This window comes from Typopeltis vanoorti, chromosome 20 (genome assembly GCF_054136105.1).
Source record: "Typopeltis vanoorti isolate ZY-2024b chromosome 20, IOZ_Tvanoo_1.0, whole genome shotgun sequence".
NCBI lineage: Eukaryota > Metazoa > Arthropoda > Arachnida > Uropygi > Thelyphonidae > Typopeltis > Typopeltis vanoorti.
Genome location: NC_143568.1, coordinates 57,545,551 through 57,567,474, shown reverse-complemented (window position 1 = coordinate 57,567,474; position 21,924 = coordinate 57,545,551). Strand labels below are relative to the sequence as shown.

Here is a 21,924-nt window from a genome sequence, read left to right as displayed (position 1 = left end):
CTTTACACGATGCTTGGTGAGCAGAATACATGGTTGGATGAAATGGTTATTTAGTGTATAGACATGGATTCAATTTAAGACGAGGAATGATAAATATTATTGCTATTGGATTGCATCTTACTACTGCCTCCCTCGATAAATCTTCACTCTTGGCGGTGTTTGTATAATATAATCATACTGACCATCAATATTTCAGGCTAATCTTTCTTCCGTTCTTCCAATTTAACTAGGGAATGAGTACTCGTACTTTTAGTTACGCGCCCTAGTGGCATAACCTGATATATTACAAAAGATGATTCTTTCAGCTATTATTTGTCAACATATTTACATTATAATTAACAAGAAAGAATTAATTATTTTAATATCGATATATTTTGATTTTGATTGAATAAGTGCATTTATAGAGAGTATGGACTTCCTAAACTGTATCTTAACTTTTTTTCCCATCATGCCCTTGGCAGGCGGGAAATTTTGTTCTCGCCTTTGGCGGCATTTCAGTCAAGTGTATTATTGCGGTTCTGAAGCTGGAGGTATTAGCCTTTTAACTATAGATATTTATACATTTGCCATATTTATTTAGTCAAACTAGGTATATTTTACAAATATAAGGAATGGAAACAAACTTTGGAACTACGTTGAGTGTACCAGTAACTCCAAAACGGAGAAAAAGAGATGAAAATTTGCCATGCAGCCCACCAATTAAAGATCCTATGTATCCTTGGAATTGGAGTGAAGGTGCAAGCATGATTCAGTTAAGTCCTGGAAGTTCTTGTGGTTCCCCAGATAGGTTTCTTTCAAAAGAATCCAAAGATGCAATTCGAAGAGGAAGGCCAAGGCTTGATGCTATTACAAGCTTGATTTCTGAAGGTAGAACTTCGATGAGTTCAATTAAATGCCAGTGGTGTAAACGTGTTTTTCCTAGAGAAAAATCACTTCAGGCACACTTGCGAACACACACTGGTAGGTATGAATTACGTCATTGATAAATTATATCTGTAAATGTTTTAATATTTACTGATATTTTAATTAAAGATTTAGTAAATACTGAAACGTGCCTGTCATAAAATGGTTTGGTGGTCAACAAAAACTTGCTATTTACATAAACTGGATATTTAAAATACATAACACCAACAGTGTCCTTTAATATAAAATGTAAATTAAAGACGAACAATTAGCGAATTTTATTAGTGATTTCTGCTTGTTTAAATTTAGAGGAGAAATATGATACTTAATGGAAGAAATTTAAGATGTGTAAATTATTCAGATATAAGCTTTTACGGAAGTTATGTTTAAATTGTTCATTCATTGGTGATGTTTTATTAAATGTTACTCTAGGTCTGCATAACTTGTTACTTTCTCAGTAAACATCACTAATTAATCTTAGTATAGGCGATATGCATTACCCAGAATTAATGGAATTATGTTTTCATCTTAGCCTATACTTGGATATGTAAGCGCTACAGATTTGCATCTTCAAAAATAATTTTTAAGCTTTTTATTTATTTCTGAAAGATAGCAGCATGCAACTCATCTTGAAATAATTTTTTTTTTATGACATAGCTTATAGATTCTCTAATTGATAATTTTAAAAAAAATTCATTGTAATACTTAGCATGTTGTTTTCAAGTAAGTACTGTTGAGAGTGAGAATATTATTGTCAATGAAGGTCGAACACACTAAGTTACTTTGGGCTTTATTGAATCAATGATAAATATATTGGTAACCAAGCATTCTGAATTCAATAAATTTGAGTTATAGGGTATCTGAACAAAACTGTTACATAACTCTTACTGATCCTGCACCTCCATTATGCATCCTTTCGACGAGTATTAGGACATATATGGCAAGATTCCAATACTGTCATTCTTGCAGTAAGCCAGCAAAGACCTCAAATAGAAAAAAAATTCAGAAAAGTTGGTCAGGTGAGGTGTATTGCACATGACTAAGACATCCATCCTTGCCTATGTTTGCTACTCTTGCTTTATGGATCAGCTAATGAACACAGGAAGAGGAAGTCCAAGAAAAATAGTTTCGATAATACTTAAGCAAAATGCTTTTTGAAGATGACTCAAGTACCCTCGGACATTTGTCACAAATAGAGTAACTTGGCTTGCCTTCATTTAATAGGTCATTATAGACATGAGAAATACTGATATGCTAATATTTCCTTGTTCATATCTAAATAAACTATGATGTTGAAAATAAATACTATATTTTGTTCTTTTCCTGCTGCTTTTCTGCATGCTTTGTAAATTATTGATCCAGCTTTAGAATAATCTTGCATATGTTTGGGAATAAGAAAATAAGAAAATATTCTTTAAGTATCTAGTTTTACTATGGATCATTCTGTATCTTTTCCTGTTTCTGTACAGCAATGAAATGATTTTTTTTTACTATGAAATTTGTTTTCTTATGAAAAAAATAAACCTTTAACGAGTTAGTTCAGCCTTTTTTCTTATAGTGATATTGCTTTTTTCATGCAGATGCTGCTGGTTTTTAGTAGATATTTAGTAGATATTGAACTGATATTTAAGTGTACTGCAGTATTAAATTAGGAATATTGAGTTGGTAAACAGCCATTTGTGGAGCTTAACAGAGAAAGGGGTTTTTTTTTTTGTGGAAAGTTTATAAATTAGGCTATAACAAATGTAGATATCTTATCTACATTTTCACTGGGCTGAATGTGGATCTACTAAGGGACATAGGAAAGTAATATGAAGGTGCCAATTTCCTTTTTTTCCTCTCCACTTTGAAAATTTTTAGAATGGTTTCTCTTTTAGTGAATATGGACAGTGTGAATAGCTTAAAAATGCAATGTTATGGGTGGATATTTGGTAAATAAAAGCATAAATTTAAAGAAATAAAAATGTGAGTTGATATAGAACCAATTCATGTCATCTAATATTAGTAATAAAGAGGATTATTATGGAGTAGTATAATTTTCCCCAGGTATGTTGTTCAATAGTTGGCATTGCTGCTAATTATCATGGTTTAGTGTGTTTTGAACATCAGGTAATTAACTAGTAAGAGATGTTAGGTATATTATTGAAAAATTTGGAGTGGCAGATATGGGTAGTCTGTGTGAATATTTAAAGAGAAATAGTGATTTGATATTATGTAATCAGTACCAGTGGACATGTTAATATTGTTTTTGTTGTATGTATGAGAAGAAATTATGTAGGGAGTGAAAATCATCCTATTCTTGAGAATTTAGCAAGATATTATTGTTACTATTGTGGTGCCAGCATATGGCTTAGCTTTGATATTTGGGTGTTTTTTTTTTTTCAGGCACTCCAGTTTTTCACTCAAAAACATATGGTCTAGCACATTTTTTTTTAAGTTTGAGAGTTAATACATCAGCACTCATGATGGACTTGAGTCTCCTGGTGGATGGCAGAAATATTTACTCAATTTTACAAAAAGAAAATTATTAATGCTCATTCATATTAAACTTAATTGATTCTATGTTTGACACAATTTAAAAGCAGAGATATGGTCTATTAGAAGAATCATTTACATTAAAAAGATGAATTTTCCTTTTTTTTATTATTATTCCTGATACCTCCAAGGAGTCCAAAGACTCATCGTGAGAGGACAACTACAACTGTTTCAACCACTACACCAGACCTCTACTACAAATCATCTCCAATCAACGCCATCTACCGTCCACCGCCACCACAACTAGTATTTTTTGTCTGTAAATTGCGTGTGTACTGAAGGGCCGATTTGTCTGTATATTAATAATAGTTTTGTTAGTAAACATTTTTCTGCATGTTTAACTACTTTTTTTTTTTTTACAGGTGAACGACCTTACATATGTGATTTTCCTGACTGTGGTAAAGCTTTTGCACAGAGTGGCCAATTAAAGACTCATCAGAGGCTTCATACAGGAGAAAAACCATTTGCATGTTCAGCTGCAGGTAATAATTATATAACCTATTAACCCAGTAAATTACATAACGTATTTTGTATGTTTATATGCTTAATATTAATTTACACAAGTAAATATTAATGTTTAAGGGGGGGGGGATAAAATTGAGGAGCACACTGCATCTGAATTGTCAAATTATTCAAATTATTTTGAATTATATCAAATTATATTTTGAATCTGAAAGTGTGGATCCATGAGTAGCTAGAGTCAGATGGAACAAAAAGATATAAAGGAAGAGTGGATGATGGGAGAAGCAGTAATTGGTATAAAAAGAAAGAAGTTTATCACATTTTATTTTTCCCCGAGTCAGATTTTGTAAAGGGGAAAAGTATGCTTTGGATATAGTTGGATATGAAAAATCGTACAGGCTTGGAGAACTGTCAGAAATTTCTTACTCCACATATTTGTAAATATAAAATGAACATAGCATCGCAGGATGAATTTTTTTGGAAATACTGAAAAATGGGTTTTGAATTGCAGCTAAGGTTAGGATGTTGTTAATGTTGTTAAAGAGATGTTGTTAATATTATCATCATCATCATATTCCTGCCATGTACCCTCAAGGGGTGTACAGGATACGATAGTACTACATGAAAAAATTACATCATTACTAACTTCCTATCTACAATTTTCCTCCAAATCAGTCTGTTAATATTAGAGATTTTAATATGTTGGATATTATCATAATATTAATCCTACCAGCTGCACCATTGTTTAAATATAGGATTTTTATTTATTTTACTTAATCTCTTTTTCTAATAATTATTATTTTTTATTTATTTCCGAGTGTACCTATATATTATATGCACAAGGGTTCACTCCGATTGGTGCAATGACCTCTTTTTTACTATTTCTTTCAGAATCCAAAAATCACTGACTCAAGACCAAAATACAAAATAAATACATTTAATATAACCAAAACAATATATATACACTTCAAACAATATTACATAACTAACTACAAATTTAATTGGATCAAAGGCCTTTTTAAAAATAAACTTACACTTAAGACTGGACTAAACACTTCGTTTTCACAATGACAAAATGTTCATAGCCAGTTTCTCTCTGTGTCAAGGCCCTTTTTCGAAGATATATGACTTTATTCTTCATTTTCACAGAATCCTTTCTCATCACTCATGTAGCACACATTAATTCTTCCTGATTCAATTCTGTCTCCTTTTTAGTAGAAATGATAGTTTGATCCGGCATCCTTAATACAGATGAAACTTCCTAATCAGAGTCTCGAACATTCCTTTAGAACGTAAATAACAATTTCTTCTTTTATTCACTAATGCTTATTGACAGTCTTAACTCTATCAATAGTATATTCCAAAAAAGGAATCATGGAACTTTAAAAGAATTCACAGTTCTACGATCCCCTTTTTGGAATCTACTACTAATCTTCTAATTAGCGTTTCCTCCAATATTCTTTTTAAAATACCTGTAGCAATATTTCCATTTTATTTATCAATACTTATTCCCTTTAAACTTCATAGTTCCATGATTCCTTTTTTGGAATGTACTATTGATTTTCCTCCGACTGTCACATAAAAAAAACAAAATTCCTCCGAATCTAAATATCTGCCAGCTTGTGTTCTAATTTTCTCTCCGAACACTCCGCTTGTTTACTCCCGTATGCTGTTCTTGTCAGCTGTCAATCACACATCAAACTTCTCAAGCGAAAAACTAAATACAATGGCTGACACGGTGTCTCCGTTAGCGACATGAGAATGTCTTTAAATAGCACAAACACTTAATAATTCTAAACTACAATAAAATTCCTTTAAAGTAACACAACTATTCAAATCTGGTAAGTACATCAATTTTTTTTTTTTTTTTTTTTTTTTTTTTTTTTTTTTTTTTTTACATTTCATTTTGACAAAACAATTTCAATAACTGGCACATTGCAAGTGCCGACAATGCGTGTTATGAAACTAAAACTAATAAACAATACGTAAAATATTCAGAATTTTAAATTATGATTATTTTTACATTGTTATCATAGGCATAATTACATGAGCAGTCTGTATTTATGGTGGCGACGAATGTGTTGGATAAGGGATCATACATACATAGTGATATTCTTGGTGTTGGCAAAGGCATTTATTAGAGTACTTTGTGATAGGTGGTGTATAAGCTGCACAGCAGGTGGAATGGATAATTGATTGGTTATATAGGTTAGGGATTCATTCTTTTAATGATACCAGCAAGTTGTATATGATGGAGCATTGTTTCAAAAAAAGTTACCAGTGTTGTCTCCCAGGAATCTGTTCTTGGGTCACTCACTATTCAACTTATTTAGTGATGTTTCATGTTGATTGACTGGAGATTTTCAGTTGTTTCTTGATGACAAAGGTAGGTAAAATTATAAGGAGCATTTCAGATTATAATTCCCTTCAGGAAGATCTGAATAGATTTTTAGCTTGAACAAATGAATTGGGTTATAGTTTTAATATTAATAATTGCTTTGGAGTGCAGAAGATATAAGGCTATGTATATACTGTATTGATGAAACTGTACCTCAGGAAGTGTCGATGAGACTTGAGATCTGGTGATAGCTGACAATTGGCTGAAGTTTAGAGGGTACACTGCAAGTGGTGCAAAAAACTGCACATTATATCTGCTATAAGGAGTACATTGATAAATATAAGGCAGTGGCTGTACCACTATATAAAGCATTGGTCAGCCACACATTGACTATTTTGCTCAGATTTAGTCACCTGATTTTCATTGTGATGTGGAAACATTCAAGAAGATCCAGAGATGGTGACAAAGGCTTGTCATCATCTCTGGATTGAAATTGCAAAGTTTGATTGATAGGAGTAAAGAGGTGATATAGTATTTGTAAAGCAGCTTTATTGGATTATTACAGAGGCTATTATATAAAGATCTAATAGAATTCACCTAATAGTTTGTAGTAAATTGTTTTATATTTAATCACAGTTTTTACAGCTTTTAGTAATACATTCCATGTGTTGCCTTCTATTGAAATATACTGTCATTGATGGTGCTTCAGAGAGAGAGAGCATTACAAATCTGAGATTGCTTTGAGTCAGCATCTTCGGTGAATCTGCATTTGTTTACCAAAAATATGGGTGACAGTCATTTTAAGGCCACCTTTAAGCCCATCTGCTGTAAACTGTTTTAAACCCAAATCTAGCTAGTGCCCTAGCACATGAGTTCTTTGTCTGTTGCAATTTTGAACTGTTTCCAGTTTTTTTTTTAATGTGAAATCCATCCATGAAATATTACAAACCTACGGTGTGCCAAAAGAGATCTTCAGAAAACCTGCTCTAGAGACTAAACAGTGAAACTTTTCACTGTTAGTAATGAGCTTTAATATGCATAGTAGTAATGAGCAACAAAATTCATCTAGCAACTTTAATACATTCTCAAATATTCATGCCCAAGGTGAGATTTGAACCCATAGCCTGTTTTTGGAGAGTGAGTACTCTGTCATCAAAGCAGGCCAGCATTATTGTTAATGCTCCTGTCTTGCACAATTTTTATATTTTTATTTTTTTTAATGTTCCAATAACAGTTATTTGAAATTAAAATAGAAGCTTAATAAATTACATTGTTTTTGGTGTTATACCATTTAAATAATTAAAATGCAGTAGATGAAAGATATTGTATCATATGATTTATTTATTCGTATGGAATTTCTTCCCTTTTTCTCCTTCGCCCCTATTGGGGCGAGTTGAGCCCCCTCATGGGGGGGGTTAAGTATTTATGGCTGTAGATCCGTGTGTGTTCACGGGGCTGGTTTGCCTGCTTGCAGGATGAAAAACGCCAGATAAACTGGTGGAAAAAAACCTACTGCCCGTGCCCAAGACTGGCTAACTTGGCTATGGCTGAGGAAGATCCTCAAATTTCTCACGTCTTCGATGGGAATCGAACCTGGGACACTCCTTCCCCAGTCATATGGTTGTGAAGCGCACAGCCACTAGGCTAACCGTGTGGACTATCATGTGATTAATACACCATAATGGAAGCAATCTTTTAACAGGGAATGTATAATGTGGAATAATTATGTGTATAATATTAACCCGGCCTGGTTGGCAGAGTGGTTAGCGTATCCACTCTCCAGCCAAAAGGCTGCAGGTTCAAATCCCACCGAAAAACGCCAGATAAACTGGTGGAAAAAAACCTACTGCCCGTGCCCAAGACTGGCTAACTTGGCTATGGCTGAGGAAGATCCTCAAATTTCTCACGTCTTCGATGGGAATCGAACCTGGGACACTCCTTCCCCAGTCATATGGTTGTGAAGCGCACAGCCACTAGGCTAACCGTGTGGACTATCATGTGATTAATACACCATAATGGAAGCAATCTTTTAACAGGGAATGTATAATGTGGAATAATTATGTGTATAATATTAACCCGGCCTGGTTGGCAGAGTGGTTAGCGTATCCACTCTCCAGCCAAAAGGCTGCAGGTTCAAATCCCACCGTGGGTATGGATGTTTGTGATTGTCTGTGGAAATGCTAGTGGTGGGTGGTAGATGGCATTGGTGTATTTGGTGGAGACAAGAGCTGTAGAATAGATGCCCTCCCTCAATGAGTCTTTGGACTCCCTAGAGGTGTCATGTAATAATGATAATAATTAAGGATTTAAAGATGAATTGCAAAAAAAAAAGGGGGGGGATTTATGGAACTAGCGGTTCTGTTAAGACTAAACTGGCACTAGCTGTAACCCAGAAAATAAATTTTTTTTTTTTCTTGTTAGGCAGAATTTGTTTTAAATAGATATATTTAATATAAATTTTAGTTATTTGTAATTTGTTAACCCTATAATATACAGTGTAGATTGCATATTGAAGCAGTTTCTTGGAGTGCTAATCTATAAAAACTTAATCATGTTTTCATAAAAGCTTAAATTTTTCTCCAGGTTGCAAAAGTCGTTTCACACATGCAAATAGGCATTGTCCAGAACATCCAAGAGCTGCACTTCTGAGGGATGACAATGGTCCTCTAGATATTTCCCTATCAAATAATGAGAATAAAAGTGAAGCTGTTGTTGGCTGGTTACAAAAGTAAGTATGAATATGTATTTGGACATTTTGAATTAATATCCTTTATCAGGTATAACCTCTAATTATCATTTTGTGCAGATGCAGTACTAATATAGCAATGAATTGTTTTTCACCTTATCACAATAAATGTCTCCTCAACATTCAGACAACACAGTTTTCTGAATGATGACATTCTGATACTCAACTTTTGAGAGAAACTTGTGACATGAAATTAAGAATTATCAACACATTAGCACAGGAAAAGTATATTTAATATATTGCCAGATATTTCAGTTTGAAAATAACAAACTATCATCAGTGGCTTGACAGGAAACAGTCTTTTACAAGGTAGAATACAAACAATTGATCATTCAAAATTAGAACAAGCTGCGTGATGTTTTTTTTTTCCAGTGAAATGATATCGTGATTAGTGATGTAACATCACACAGCTCATTCTAATTTTGAATTATCAATTGTGTGTATTCTACCTTGTAAAAGACTGTTTCCTGTCAAGCCACTGATGATAGTTTGTTATTTTCAAATTGAAATATCTGGCAATATATTAAATATACTTTTCTTGTGCTAACGTATTGATAATTCTTAATTCTGATACTCAGAATGTTACTTTGGCTAACATTGATTATCTTAGTATGTGTTAAAGCCTAGTTTAGATAGCTTTAACCATTATTTTAGTCATATAACGAATGAGCTTGTCAGTGGCATATTTACTCCTTACAAGGTGCACATCTTTAATGTCCTGTTTAACTGCAGAAAAACCCAAGATTTTCAGATTAAAAAAATAATCAATACATAAATTCATCAGCTAAGTTGGGTGAACTTAACCTAATCTTGCTCGATAAAGTTTCTGATAACATAAGTATAAACCTGTTTGCCTTTCTAGGAAAATGGTGAAAAAAAAAAACGAAGCATCTAAAAATATTTATGTATGCAATACACATGCTTATACACATTTATGTAGTTCATGTGGTGCTCTAAGAATGGAATTTTCTTTATTACAGCTATGTTCTGTATTTTTCCCTTTATCTCAGGCAGAAGTTTGACTGATATATGTATTATGATATTTTTCTAGGCTACCAAGAAAGTTTAAATCCATATATCTGGATCTGAACAAAACGTATCAGATCCATTGATGTATGGATCTAAAATTTCTAGGAGGAAAAATTTTTTTTAAACCTTCCTTACAATATTTACAATTATTTCTCCTCTTTTAACATTTTATGGAAAAGTAGAAATAAGGACAGGTTATTGATAAATCATCTACTGGGTGAACTTGTAGCATGCATATTTTACATGCATGAAATTATTTTATTCATAAAAATTCAAATCCACATGTATTATAGATAATAGTTTTTCCTTCTATTTTCCCCCCTCCCTAAATTTCAATGCATTTTTGTTCTGTTCTGTATTCTGGTTCATTTCAAAGTGGAAGGACTTATTCATGCATGGTTTTCAGTTAGTTAGTTTCCAAGTTCAAGCCTGTAACATGTTCATTTCATGTGCACATAATAAGAAGTGTACCATTGCATTTGAAGTAAAATTTCTGTTGGGCATGATTTATTTTTTATTTATTTATTTTTTTCCCAAGCTCGAAACTTGTGACATTGTGTAATGTTTGTTTGTTCACTACATCATTCTGAAGATAAATCCCTACAGTTTATTAAAAGTTAAAGATGGTTTGATGTTAAGTCAAGTGTTAGACAAGGGTACACATTATCTGTTCCTTTGTATGGATCACATTTAGAAAACCTCATTTTTATATAGGAATATAAGTATACAGATACAAATCAAAGATTGTTTCTAGAATCTGTCACAGCATTCACCAAATCTATTCAGTTGCATCATCACTTCTAAAATATAGGAGATTTATTTTGAGATCATCAAATTTCCATTACTGCACCTATAGATGGTGCCAGTTAGGACTGTAGAATCATCCTGCCTTTCTTATCAGTGTTTGCCTTCCTAGTAAGGTGCATGAATCCACCCGCTTAGTTGTATTTTTTTGTACCTATGAAGATGCTTTGGTGAACAAGGTGAAATATTGTCATAGTAATTTATTAGCATAAATTTAGTTGGTAATTATCTTTCGAAGTGTTTTCTCCATTAAACTTCAATGTGAGTAATCACTGTCTAAGCATCTTGATTTTGCCTTTTGAAACTTCACAATTCCTCCTTGGAGAGTAGTTAATCATGCATATTAAAATTTTTCCAAGGTCACAGAACTTAGCCCGGTAATTTATTTCACCTGTCTGGCGCTTCTTCCTTGCTTGCCTACTCTTTGCTGACTAGCATTCTTGTTACCTAGCAACAGCTGTTCTAAAAAACAATTAGCACACATGCTCATTACCAAGATTCAAAGCAAAACTTGTTGATAGTTGATGTTACTACAGTGCTTGCACATTGTATAATAATAGTTTGACATACAAACCCTACTATAAACAAGCATATAGTAATATACATAAAGCATTTCTGTGTTATTCCATAAGGATTATATCATGGTAAGCAATTTAACTACTTATAACTACATTGTCTCCTTTACTCTACTGCTTTACCACGTGGTGGTTCCGATAATACTGATTGTATGTATATATATGCATTTGCATTAATAAATGCAAACACACATGTTTTTAAAGATTACTTTTATCTTATAACAAAACTATTCCTCATTAATGAATTTTTCACTTAATAAAAAATGAACATAAAGTAAAACGATTGTGAGATTTCGACATCAGTCATGCGATTTGCTATCCAACTAGTCTTTGCAAGATAATTTATTTTTAAATAACACTATTAAAACATACTTCATTATGTAAAATGTTCAAGTATGCAATTACACTAGACTAATTCATATTGTAAAAATAAACTTATGCCATTGCTATATTACAAATGTGCACCTAGTTATGGACAAATATAAAACAAAAACTATCATCATCATCATCATCAAATTCCTGCCATGTACCCCTCAAGGGGTGTACAGGATATGACAGTACTACATGAAAAAATTACATCATTACTAACTTCCTATCTACAATTTTCCTCCAAATCAGTCTGTTACTTGTCAAGACTCCAACATTATCAGATCTTATATTTCTATCGTCTAAGGCACTTTGTACCGTATCAATCCACCTATATCTTGGTCTTCCTCTGGGTCGTTTTCCTGCCAACCTGGCAGAGAACACTTCTTTTGCTAATCTTTCCTCTCCCATTCTATTTAAGTGACCATACCATCTGAGATTAGCTCTGCTAACGCATTCCTGGATGCTGACAATGTCAAGTTCTTTCCTAATATCCTCATTTTTAATATGATATTGCCATTGATGCCATCTGTTCACGCCTCTAATCTTTCTCAGGACTCTCATATCTGTGGTCTCTAGTCTTTGGTCAAGTGTTTTACTTCTGACCCAGCTCTCAGATCCATAAGTTAAAATTGGTTTGAACACAGTCTTGTATACAGCTAATTTAGTGTTCCGATTAATTTCTTTCTTATTCCATATGAATTTATTCAATTGACTTCCCACGATACCAGCTTTGCTGATTCTGTTGTCTATTTCTATATTTAGTTTACCATCTTCAGTAAAAATTGTGCCTAAGTAGCTGAAATGTTTTACTTCTTCCACAGGTTCTCCATTCACAACACAGTTGACATTTTCAATGATTCTGCCTATTTTCATTGTCTTTGTCTTTTTATTGCTGACCTTCATACCATATCTATTACAACAGCTATTCAATTTAGTCAGAGAATCTTGCAGACTTGTAGCGGATTTATTTAGAAGTATAACATCATCCACATAAAGCAAAGAGCTGACATTAACATTTCCAATTTTGATATCAGGTTTAATACCACATTCCTTCATAATGTGATCCATATAGATAATGAATAACAGAGGGGATAAGGTACACCCTTGTCTCACACCAGATTTAACATTAAACCATCTTCCTGTACTTCCTTCAATTCTAACTGCTGACTCACAACTCAAATAAAGACTAAGTATTGCTTGATATAATGCCCCATTGACACCATATAACTGCAGCGTATTGAATAGCTTCTCTCTTGGCACCTTGTCATATGCCTTTTCCAAATCGACAAAACTTAAATACAGATCTTTGTTATATTCCCATGCTTTCTCGACTATTTGTTGTAAAGTGAAGATCTGATCCTGTCAGCCTCTATTTGGCCTGAATCCAGCTTGTTCTTCAGCAAGCTTTTCTTCCACAATTCTTCTCAACCGTTTCTCAAATATACTTGCATAGATCTTGCCAGGAACACTCAGTAGGGAAATACCTCTGTAATTCTCACATTCAGTTTTATTTCCCTTTTTATATATGGGTACTATTAGAGCTCTACTCCAATCATCAGGAATTCGTCCTTCTGTCCAGGTTTTCTGAACTATGCAGTGCAGCCACTGTAAGACTCTTATACCACCATACTTCAGCATTTCTGGTTGAATATCATCTACTCCTGCTGCCTTTCCACATTTCAAGCCTTTGATGGCTTTTTCTACTTCAAGTATGGATATGTATTCCTGACTGCATGCCTGGTCAGTGTTTTTTATCACTGTGCTGTCATCACTGCTTGTTTCATTTAGCAGTTTTTCAAATTAATTACTCCATACTTCAAGGATATCTTTTTCTCCTGTTTTCATGTCACCTTTATCATCTCTAATTCCTTTTACAGCACTCTTTCCTCCATTCCTAAGCTTCTTCAACAACCTCCAGAATATTTTGCCACCTTCTTGATATTTATTTTCTATATTCTTGCCAAAGTCCTCCCATGACTTTTGTTTAGCTAGTTTTACACACTGTTTAGCTTTCTTACATTTGTCTCTGTATTCTGTAAGAGTAAAAGCTGACTTATTTGCCAGGAACTTTTGATATGCTTTCTTCTTTTCCTTCACTGCCTCTTTAACTTCCTGTGTCCACCAGGGAGTTCTGATTTTTTTATCCTTGCACACAACCTCACCACATGCCTCTCTGGCAGAATCAATCAATGTTTCCTTCAGAGTTTGCCACTGAATCTCCAAGGTTTGATTCCTGTTCTCAAACTCTTTCATTTTCTTTTCAATAATATTTCTGTATTTTAGTCTACAGTTCACATCTGAGAGCTGCTCAACTTTTATTCGCTTTAAAACTTTCTTACATGTTATTCTTTTCAATATGAAATTCAATTTTATCCTGCTCAAGACTAACTAGTGATCACTTCCAATTTCAAATCCTCTGTACACTCTGGTGTCCTGCACCTGGGAGAGAACATCACTATCAACAATAGCATAGTCAATGAGACTTTTCTTATTCCTAGCCTCTTCTCTCCATGTGAATTTGTGCACATTTTTATGTTGGAACATGGTGTTAGTAATAACCAGTCCATGTCCTGAGCAGAAATCCAACCGATATTTGCCATTATTATTAGCTTTGCTCTTTTCTCCAAATTTTCCCAAAATATTTTTGTATGTCTCACAATCATTTCCTACTCTACTATTTATATCCCCAACAAGGACCAACTTTTCCTTTTTCATTGTGTCAGTTGCTTTTTCTAAAGCCTCAAAAATTTCCTCCACTTCTACCTTAGTAGAACCTTCTGTGGGACCATAGGCACAAATAAGTCTCATTGTCCAGTTCCCCATTCTCATATTTGCCCACATTACTCTACTTGAGACTGACTGCCATTCAAGAAGATTAGCCTCGTATTTTGTGTTGAATACTATGGCTACTCCTTCTTTTCCTTGATTGTCATTGCCTGAATATAACATTTTGTATTTATTGCTCAGAAAGATCTCACCAGTTTTGGTCTTTTTTGTTTCAGCCACCCAAAGTCAAACAAAAACTAAACAGATATAAATTTATTTTTTATTTTTTGTTAATGGTAATTTTGATTTTTGTAAGATTCATGTTGACTTGCAAGTTATGCAGAATGTTTGAAAATTCTTGACTATTTTGTTTTAAATTAACCTACGATTGCTAGATAGGCTTAAATTTATAACGAGAGGTGAGAGATACTCCGTGTCACTTGTTGTCATAGATTGGAATTACTTCACCTTTTGAAAACAGCAGCAAGGCATATCTTTAAAAGCATCTTCTGCAAACTAACTTCTCACATGGGAGAGGGTGTGTGTGTGTAGGGGGGGGGTTAAACCATCTATAGGGACTTACTTGCTAGTTACCTAAGAGAGATCTCCTGGTTGGAAATAAAACTTTAATAAATTCATTGGTGGCTGCCTATAATCAAGTAATTTTGACAGTCAATGAGATGATTTAAAAATGAAAAAAAAAAAAAATGCAAATAAGGTAAATAATTTTCATTGCATAAATTCAGAAAGACTGAAAATTCATTCACCAATCTTGGATAACTCTTTATTAATAGGCGGATTTCTGGTTGCATTCATTGGTAAAATTATGTTGCTGATACATTGAATATGGATGGTGTGGAAAGCCTTATGTGTTCGTCACACGTTGATTGGATTTTAATGGTATAGATGCGAACACAGATTGATAAGAAAATAACTGTTTATTAACGGTAATATTTTGCTGGTATTATATTCAGCATCTTCAGAGCATACAAACAAAGTTTGTTACATTAGCGAAACGACTGCAATCCAGTGTAACAGTGGGACTAGTATGAGTAATTGTAGCATGCAACACAAAGACTAAAGTCCTAATTAGGCACCATCTAAGTTAAAAACAGATATTAATTTGGTCTTTGGATGACTGTCTCCCAAATCTTTGGTAGATTTATACAGCCATACTTGTTGAGGTTTGGAGTACGTTTTAGGGCTTCTGTGCAGTACTTTTGTTTTTTTCCAATTGATCCTGTGTGGAGGGGTATCCAAAGCATGGTCTGCCAGACCCGACTTGCCTTAACGAAAGTGCCGGATATATTTTTTGTGTTCACCGAGGCGGTCCACAGTTCTTCCTGTCTGTCCATAGTAGGCTCGATGACATGAATAGGGCACTTCATAGACTCCCGGATGCTATAAAGAAGAGAATCTGTCCTTAGGTGAACGGATGAGAGTTGCAAAAATCACATAAGGTTTAAATACAGTGCATATTTAGTGTTTGTTAAGCACCCTAGATATCTTTTCTGATGTGCCTTTAATGTATGGGATAGTGATAGTTTTGTTATAATCTTCTGTGGTAGATAGTGGGGAGGGATTTTTGGGGAGCATTTAGTATTTTATTTATCTTATGGAGATTATAGCCATTGGTCAGGAAGGTGTGACGCAGGTGAGAAAGTTCAGCAGTGAGAGCAATGTCATTGGAACAAATTGCTCTAGCTCTATGGGTTAGTGTTTTTAAGATACCATATTGTTGAGAAGAGTGACAGTTTGATTGTGTTTGTAAATATCTCCCTGTATGTGTGGGTTTTCTATAAACCGAGAATGATAAGGAACTTACTGGAAGACGTGTGATAAGTGTGTCCAGGAAGGGTAGGCAGTCATTGACTTCTACTTCCATTGTAAAGTGGATTTTAGGGTGTTGGCTATTTAGATGCACTAAATATGTATTCAATGTGTCTGGGCCATGCAGCCAAATAGCAAACACATCATCATCATCAACATAGTGTAGCCAGAGACTAGGTTTGAGAGGGGCTGTGTTGATAGCTAGCTTTTCCAGCTATCCTATGTAGAAGTTGGTTAAGGGGAGAGAAGGGGGGATCCCGTAGCTGTCCCATCTAATTGTTTGTATATTTTCCCTTTCCATGTAAAATGACCTGCGTGTACTGTAATATATGAACAATTAGGTGGGACAGCTATGGGATTCCCCCAGCCAACTTGTACATAGAACATCTGGAAAAGCTAGCTATCAACACAGCCCCTCTCAAACCTAGTTTCTGGCTACACCATGTTGATGATGTGTTTGCTATTTGGCCACTTGGCCCAGACACATTGAATACATATTTAGTGCATCTAAATAGCCAACACCCTAAAATCCACTTTACAATGGAACTAGAAGCCAATGACTGTCTACCCTTCCTGGACACACTTATCACACGTCTTCCAGTAAGTTCCTTATCATTCTCGGTTTATAGAAAACCCACACATACAGGGAGATATTTACAAAAACAATCAAACCTTCACCCATCTCAACAATATGGTATCTTAAAAACACTAACCCATAGAGCTAGAGCAATTTGTTCCAATGACATTGCTCTCACTGCTGAACTTTCTCACCTGCGTCACACCTTCCTGACCAATGGCTATAATCCCCATAGTATAAATAAAATACTAAATGCTCCCCACTATCTACCACAGAAGATTATAACAAAACTATCACTATCCCATACATTAAAGGCACATCAGAAAAGATATCTAGGGTGCTTAACAAACACCAAGTATGCACTGTATTTAAACCTTATGTGAAATTTGCAACTCTCATCCGTTCATCTAAGGACAGATAATCTTCTTTATAGCATCCGGGAGTCTATAAAGTGTCCTGTTCATGTCATCGAGCCTACTATGGACAGACAGGATAGAACTGTGGACTGCCTCGGTGAACACAAAAAATATATCCGGTACTTTTGTTAAGGCAAGTTGGGTCTGGCAGACCATGCTTTGGATACCCCTGCACACAGGATCAATTGGAAAAAAACAAAAGTACTGCACAGAAGCCCTGAAACGTACTCCAAACCTCAATAAGTGTGGCTGTATAAATCTACCAAAGATTTGGGAGACAGTCATCCGAAGACCAATTAATATCTGTTTTTAACTTAGATGGTGCCTAATTAGGACTTTAGTCTTTGTGTTGCACGCTACAATTACTCATACTAGTCCCACTGTTACACCGGATTGCGGTTGTCTCGCTAATTTAATAAATTTTGTTTGTATGCTCTGAAGATGCTGGATATAATACCAACGAAATATTAGCGTTAAGTTAATAAATAGTTATTTTCTTATTAATCTGTGTTCCCATCTATACTGTTAAAATCCAATCAAAACTTTGAATATGGATGCTACTTCAGTTTTTAATTGTATTTGTAGCATGTTATAATGTATGCTCAGTAGGTCAGAAACTAGAAACACCTTTATGCTAAATGGAATCCACCAGTAACACAACTAATTGACAATTTATCTGTTGCCTATTTTTTTTTTGCCTGTTTATAGCTAATGTCTTCTGAAGACATATAATAAATTTAGTTTAATCCTTTATCCAAGTGTGAGCAAACAAAGTTTGCGCCTGAAAGTATCTTCAGGACTGGGGTAAGGTGGTGCAACACCGGGAAACTCGTTGCAAAGGTGGAGCAAGCTAACATCACTCCTATCTCAGTATCTCCCATAATGCAAAACATCTCCTTGCGGATATGTATAATGTTATGCATTAAGGGAAGGGTCACTACCCAGACTAGTTTTGATAGTCGAGCAAACTTTGTTTGCTCACACTTGGATAAAGGATTAAACTAAATTTATTATAGTCTAACCAAGTGAAAAATAAACTTTCAACATCTTCTGAAGACAGTGTTCACATATGAATTAAAAGAATTATAAAAATGGAGGAAAACTCATGTAAAAACTTTATTAACATATAATTTTCACTTAAGTTTAAGCATCATCACTACAAAATCACAGAATGGCAATTAAACAATAACAGACAATTCTAAAATTTATTGAAAAAACAAAAAAAAGTTCACATATAGGTGGTAATTGCCAAAGGTAAACTGTTATTCCTTGTTCTAATTGTAGATTGTGGATAACAGTAGAAACTAGATCAGTAAGAGTAGCACTGAAACTGTTGACCTCATTCAACATTCACAGGTGTACTGAAAATGGTTAGTAAACATAACAGTAAGTTAATATCAAGTATTTGCCCATAAAAACCTAATTGATAGAAGAAGCAGATTAAGAATTGATAAGATGAAGTTCAAAAGATGTGCTACAGTGAAATCAATTATACAACTTGGCCACCAGAGAATTGCATTGGAGAGTATATGAATAAGCCACGCATCAGATGCTGTTTAGATTAGTTTATGGCAGGTGATGATCACTGGAGCATAACATTTGTTGAACAACACTGAATTCCTGGCTAAGTTGGATGGAAGGGCATCAGCATGGATGCCAGAGACTGGAGAAAAATTAGTGAAGTGTGAATCCAGTCTCTGTAATTAGTCTTCTGCCTAAGGACGAGAATTTGACAACAGTAATGAAGCCATGGACCTCAGATGATGGTCTGGCATGTTTTCCTGGTGTCCTGTAGTCCTACTTCAGGGGAAGAACTGAACTGTTGGAAGAACTTTTTACACATGATGAAGGAATGGGCATGATAATTGATTAATGGAGAGATCCAATTCACTTAGTTACCGGATTTTGCTGTGAATTTGAATCTAATGGTTGCATAGGGATAGTATGATTCCTTCCTCCCACTCCTCAGAAGCTGTTTTTTATTCTTACAAAACAAATTAGACATAGAAGACATGGTATAAATGTCATAGTCATAGTTATGAGGAATGGAATGCTGTGGAATTGCAGGAATTTGTCTGCTTAGGATAGAATACTAAACACAAATTCTGAGGTTATTTTGAAGACAACTAGTGGCCAAAAATACTGTTAGTTTATCTAATAAACTGACTCTTACAAAGGTTGTTTGAAAAGTTTGGTAAATTTCCAGTGGACGACAACACAATTTGTTCATTCATACCAGTGTTGACACATATCATCTTTATGACCCCTGGCAAAATTTTAGCCACGTGCGACACATAGTTCTCATTTGGCAAACATTTAAAATGACTATTTGTGTTTTTCATAAAAATGGAGAGAAACGAGTTTCATGCAGTGATAAAACACTTATTTGAAGAAGTGGACGGCAGCGCAGATCAAAGCCTAATTAGATGCAGTATGGGGACTCTGCACCAGCATTAAAGACTATTTATTTTTGGATAAATGAGTTTAAACATGGTCGTAAGTCCATCGAAGATGAAGCGTGCTCTGGACATCCGACTGAGGTCACTACGAAGGAAATGATTGACAAAATCCATGGTATCGTTATGGAATACTGCCGAGTGAAAGGGCGTGAGATTGCTGAGATTGTAGGCATCTGAACTGAATGGGTGTATAATAGCCTGCACAAAAAATTGCACATGAAAAAGCTGTGCATGCATTGGGTGCTGCAATTGTTGACTGTCGATCAAAAACGCATGCGAAAAGAATTTTAATGCAGTGTTTGGCGATGTTTAATCACAGTTCGCAGAATTTTTTGTGTCGATTCATGACTGTAGACGAAACTTGGATCCATCACATTCTTGAGTTCAAGCAGCAGTCAAAAGTGGACAATAACCATTGAAAGAGCACTGAAAAAAGCGAAGACTGTTTTGCCAGCTTGGGAAGCTGATGGCCACTGTTTTTTGGGATTCCCAAGGAATTATCATGATAGACTATTTGAAAAAGGGTAAGACAATAACAGGAGTCTATTATGCATCATTGTTGGACTGATTAAAAGAAGAACTGAAGAAAAAAATGACCAAGATTGGTGCACAAAAAAGTGCTCTTTCATCAAGACAACACATCGGCCGTCGCAATGGTAAAATTGCAGAAATTGAAGTTCAAATTGGTTCCACCGTATTCTCCAGACTTGGCCCCATGTGACTTCTTGTTCCCAAACTTAAAAATTCAGCTCTGGTGGTGGTGGTGGGGATTTACCTTTGAAATAGGATGTCATCAAGGCCATCAGTGACTATTTTGCACAATTTGACAAATTTTACTTTTTAGATGGGATGAAGAAATTGGAAACTCGCTGGACCAAAATATGTAGACCTTGATGGAGACTATGTTGAGAAATAAAGGCGATTTTTTCCAAAAAAAATGTGTTCAACTTACTTTTTTACCAAACTTTTCAAACAATCCTTGTATAATAGTGAACATATTGTATTAAAATTTTTTTTGAAGGGATTTCCTTAAATTCATTTTTTCCTTTTTAAGTTATTATAATGCAAAACATAGAATTCAGAATAGTCATGCATTTTATGTAGGCTTCTTTTTTAAAAATATTATAAATTGATGTGAATTTTTTCCTCCCTTTTAAGATACAATAAGGAAAAGCAAGAGAGGTCAGCCTACCGGCTGCGTGACAACAAATTAAAGGAAGAAGATGAAGAAAAGGAAATGAAACTTAATGGAATGATGAGTTGTAATGCTGATGATGACAAAATGTTGGGTGCCATGGCACTAATGCAATTAGCAAATTCAATTGTGTATCGAGAAGATAGCGCACCTCTGGATCTTTCACAAACATGTGATTATCATTTTTGATTTTTTTGGTTATGCACCACACATACATATATATATGTGTGTATACACACATTTACACTTTACTACCAGATATCTTGCTGACCTTGTTACAGAAACATTTATAATCTTTTCTTTATTTATGCAGTACAGATGAGAGCTTTTATCATGGAAAAATCAGTCTTGATGGTACTCTTTTAATCTCTTAATCAGAGATTAAGAGATTACTCTTTTAATCTCTGATTGTCTGTAATGGCAGCTGGAATTGCTTATCATTATTCAGGTATATCCATTATTTTAGTACTAATGCATATAATAATTTCCAGAGCAGTCAAAATCATAAAATAAGTGACATTTTTTTTCTTGCATCTCAACTTGTGGCTGAATTTCATATAAGATTTCTTATGCAAAACTAGGTTTGGGTTTCTTAAAGTTTTTTTTTTAAAGGGAATTATTTTTATCAAATATTTTAACACTATTTTTTTTAGAACAGATGCTATTTATTTAACGTCTTAATCTTTTTACTAGTGTTACATTCTCTTGTATCTGCACTTTCAGAATGATTGAATGATAAATGGTATGCACAACTTTGGTTTTCACCAGTTCTGATTTTTTATCTTGTTACTCTGTGAAAATTCTTTTATTTTTTTTAAAGAAAACAAAAAACATTTGGAACTATTTTAATTCCATGTACCTCTGTTATTTATGTTTCTTAATTGAGCTACACCCCAGTGTCAAGGTTTGTCTTTCATACT

At 34.3% G+C, this 21,924-nt stretch overlaps 1 protein-coding gene across 1 annotated transcript; it reads left to right on the top strand.

Annotated features, from left to right (window-relative positions):
* The first annotated feature begins 611 nt into the window (after positions 1–611).
* Positions 612–21,263, top strand: LOC150095462 (zinc finger protein 367-like). Its single transcript, XM_090410683.1, has 4 exons — positions 612–960; positions 3,801–3,920; positions 8,822–8,966; positions 20,968–21,263. Exons 1-4 carry the CDS (start codon positions 612–614, stop codon positions 21,191–21,193), a joined length of 840 nt encoding a protein of 279 aa, XP_090266809.1. The 3' UTR covers positions 21,194–21,263.
* The last annotated feature ends 661 nt before the right edge of the window (positions 21,264–21,924 follow it).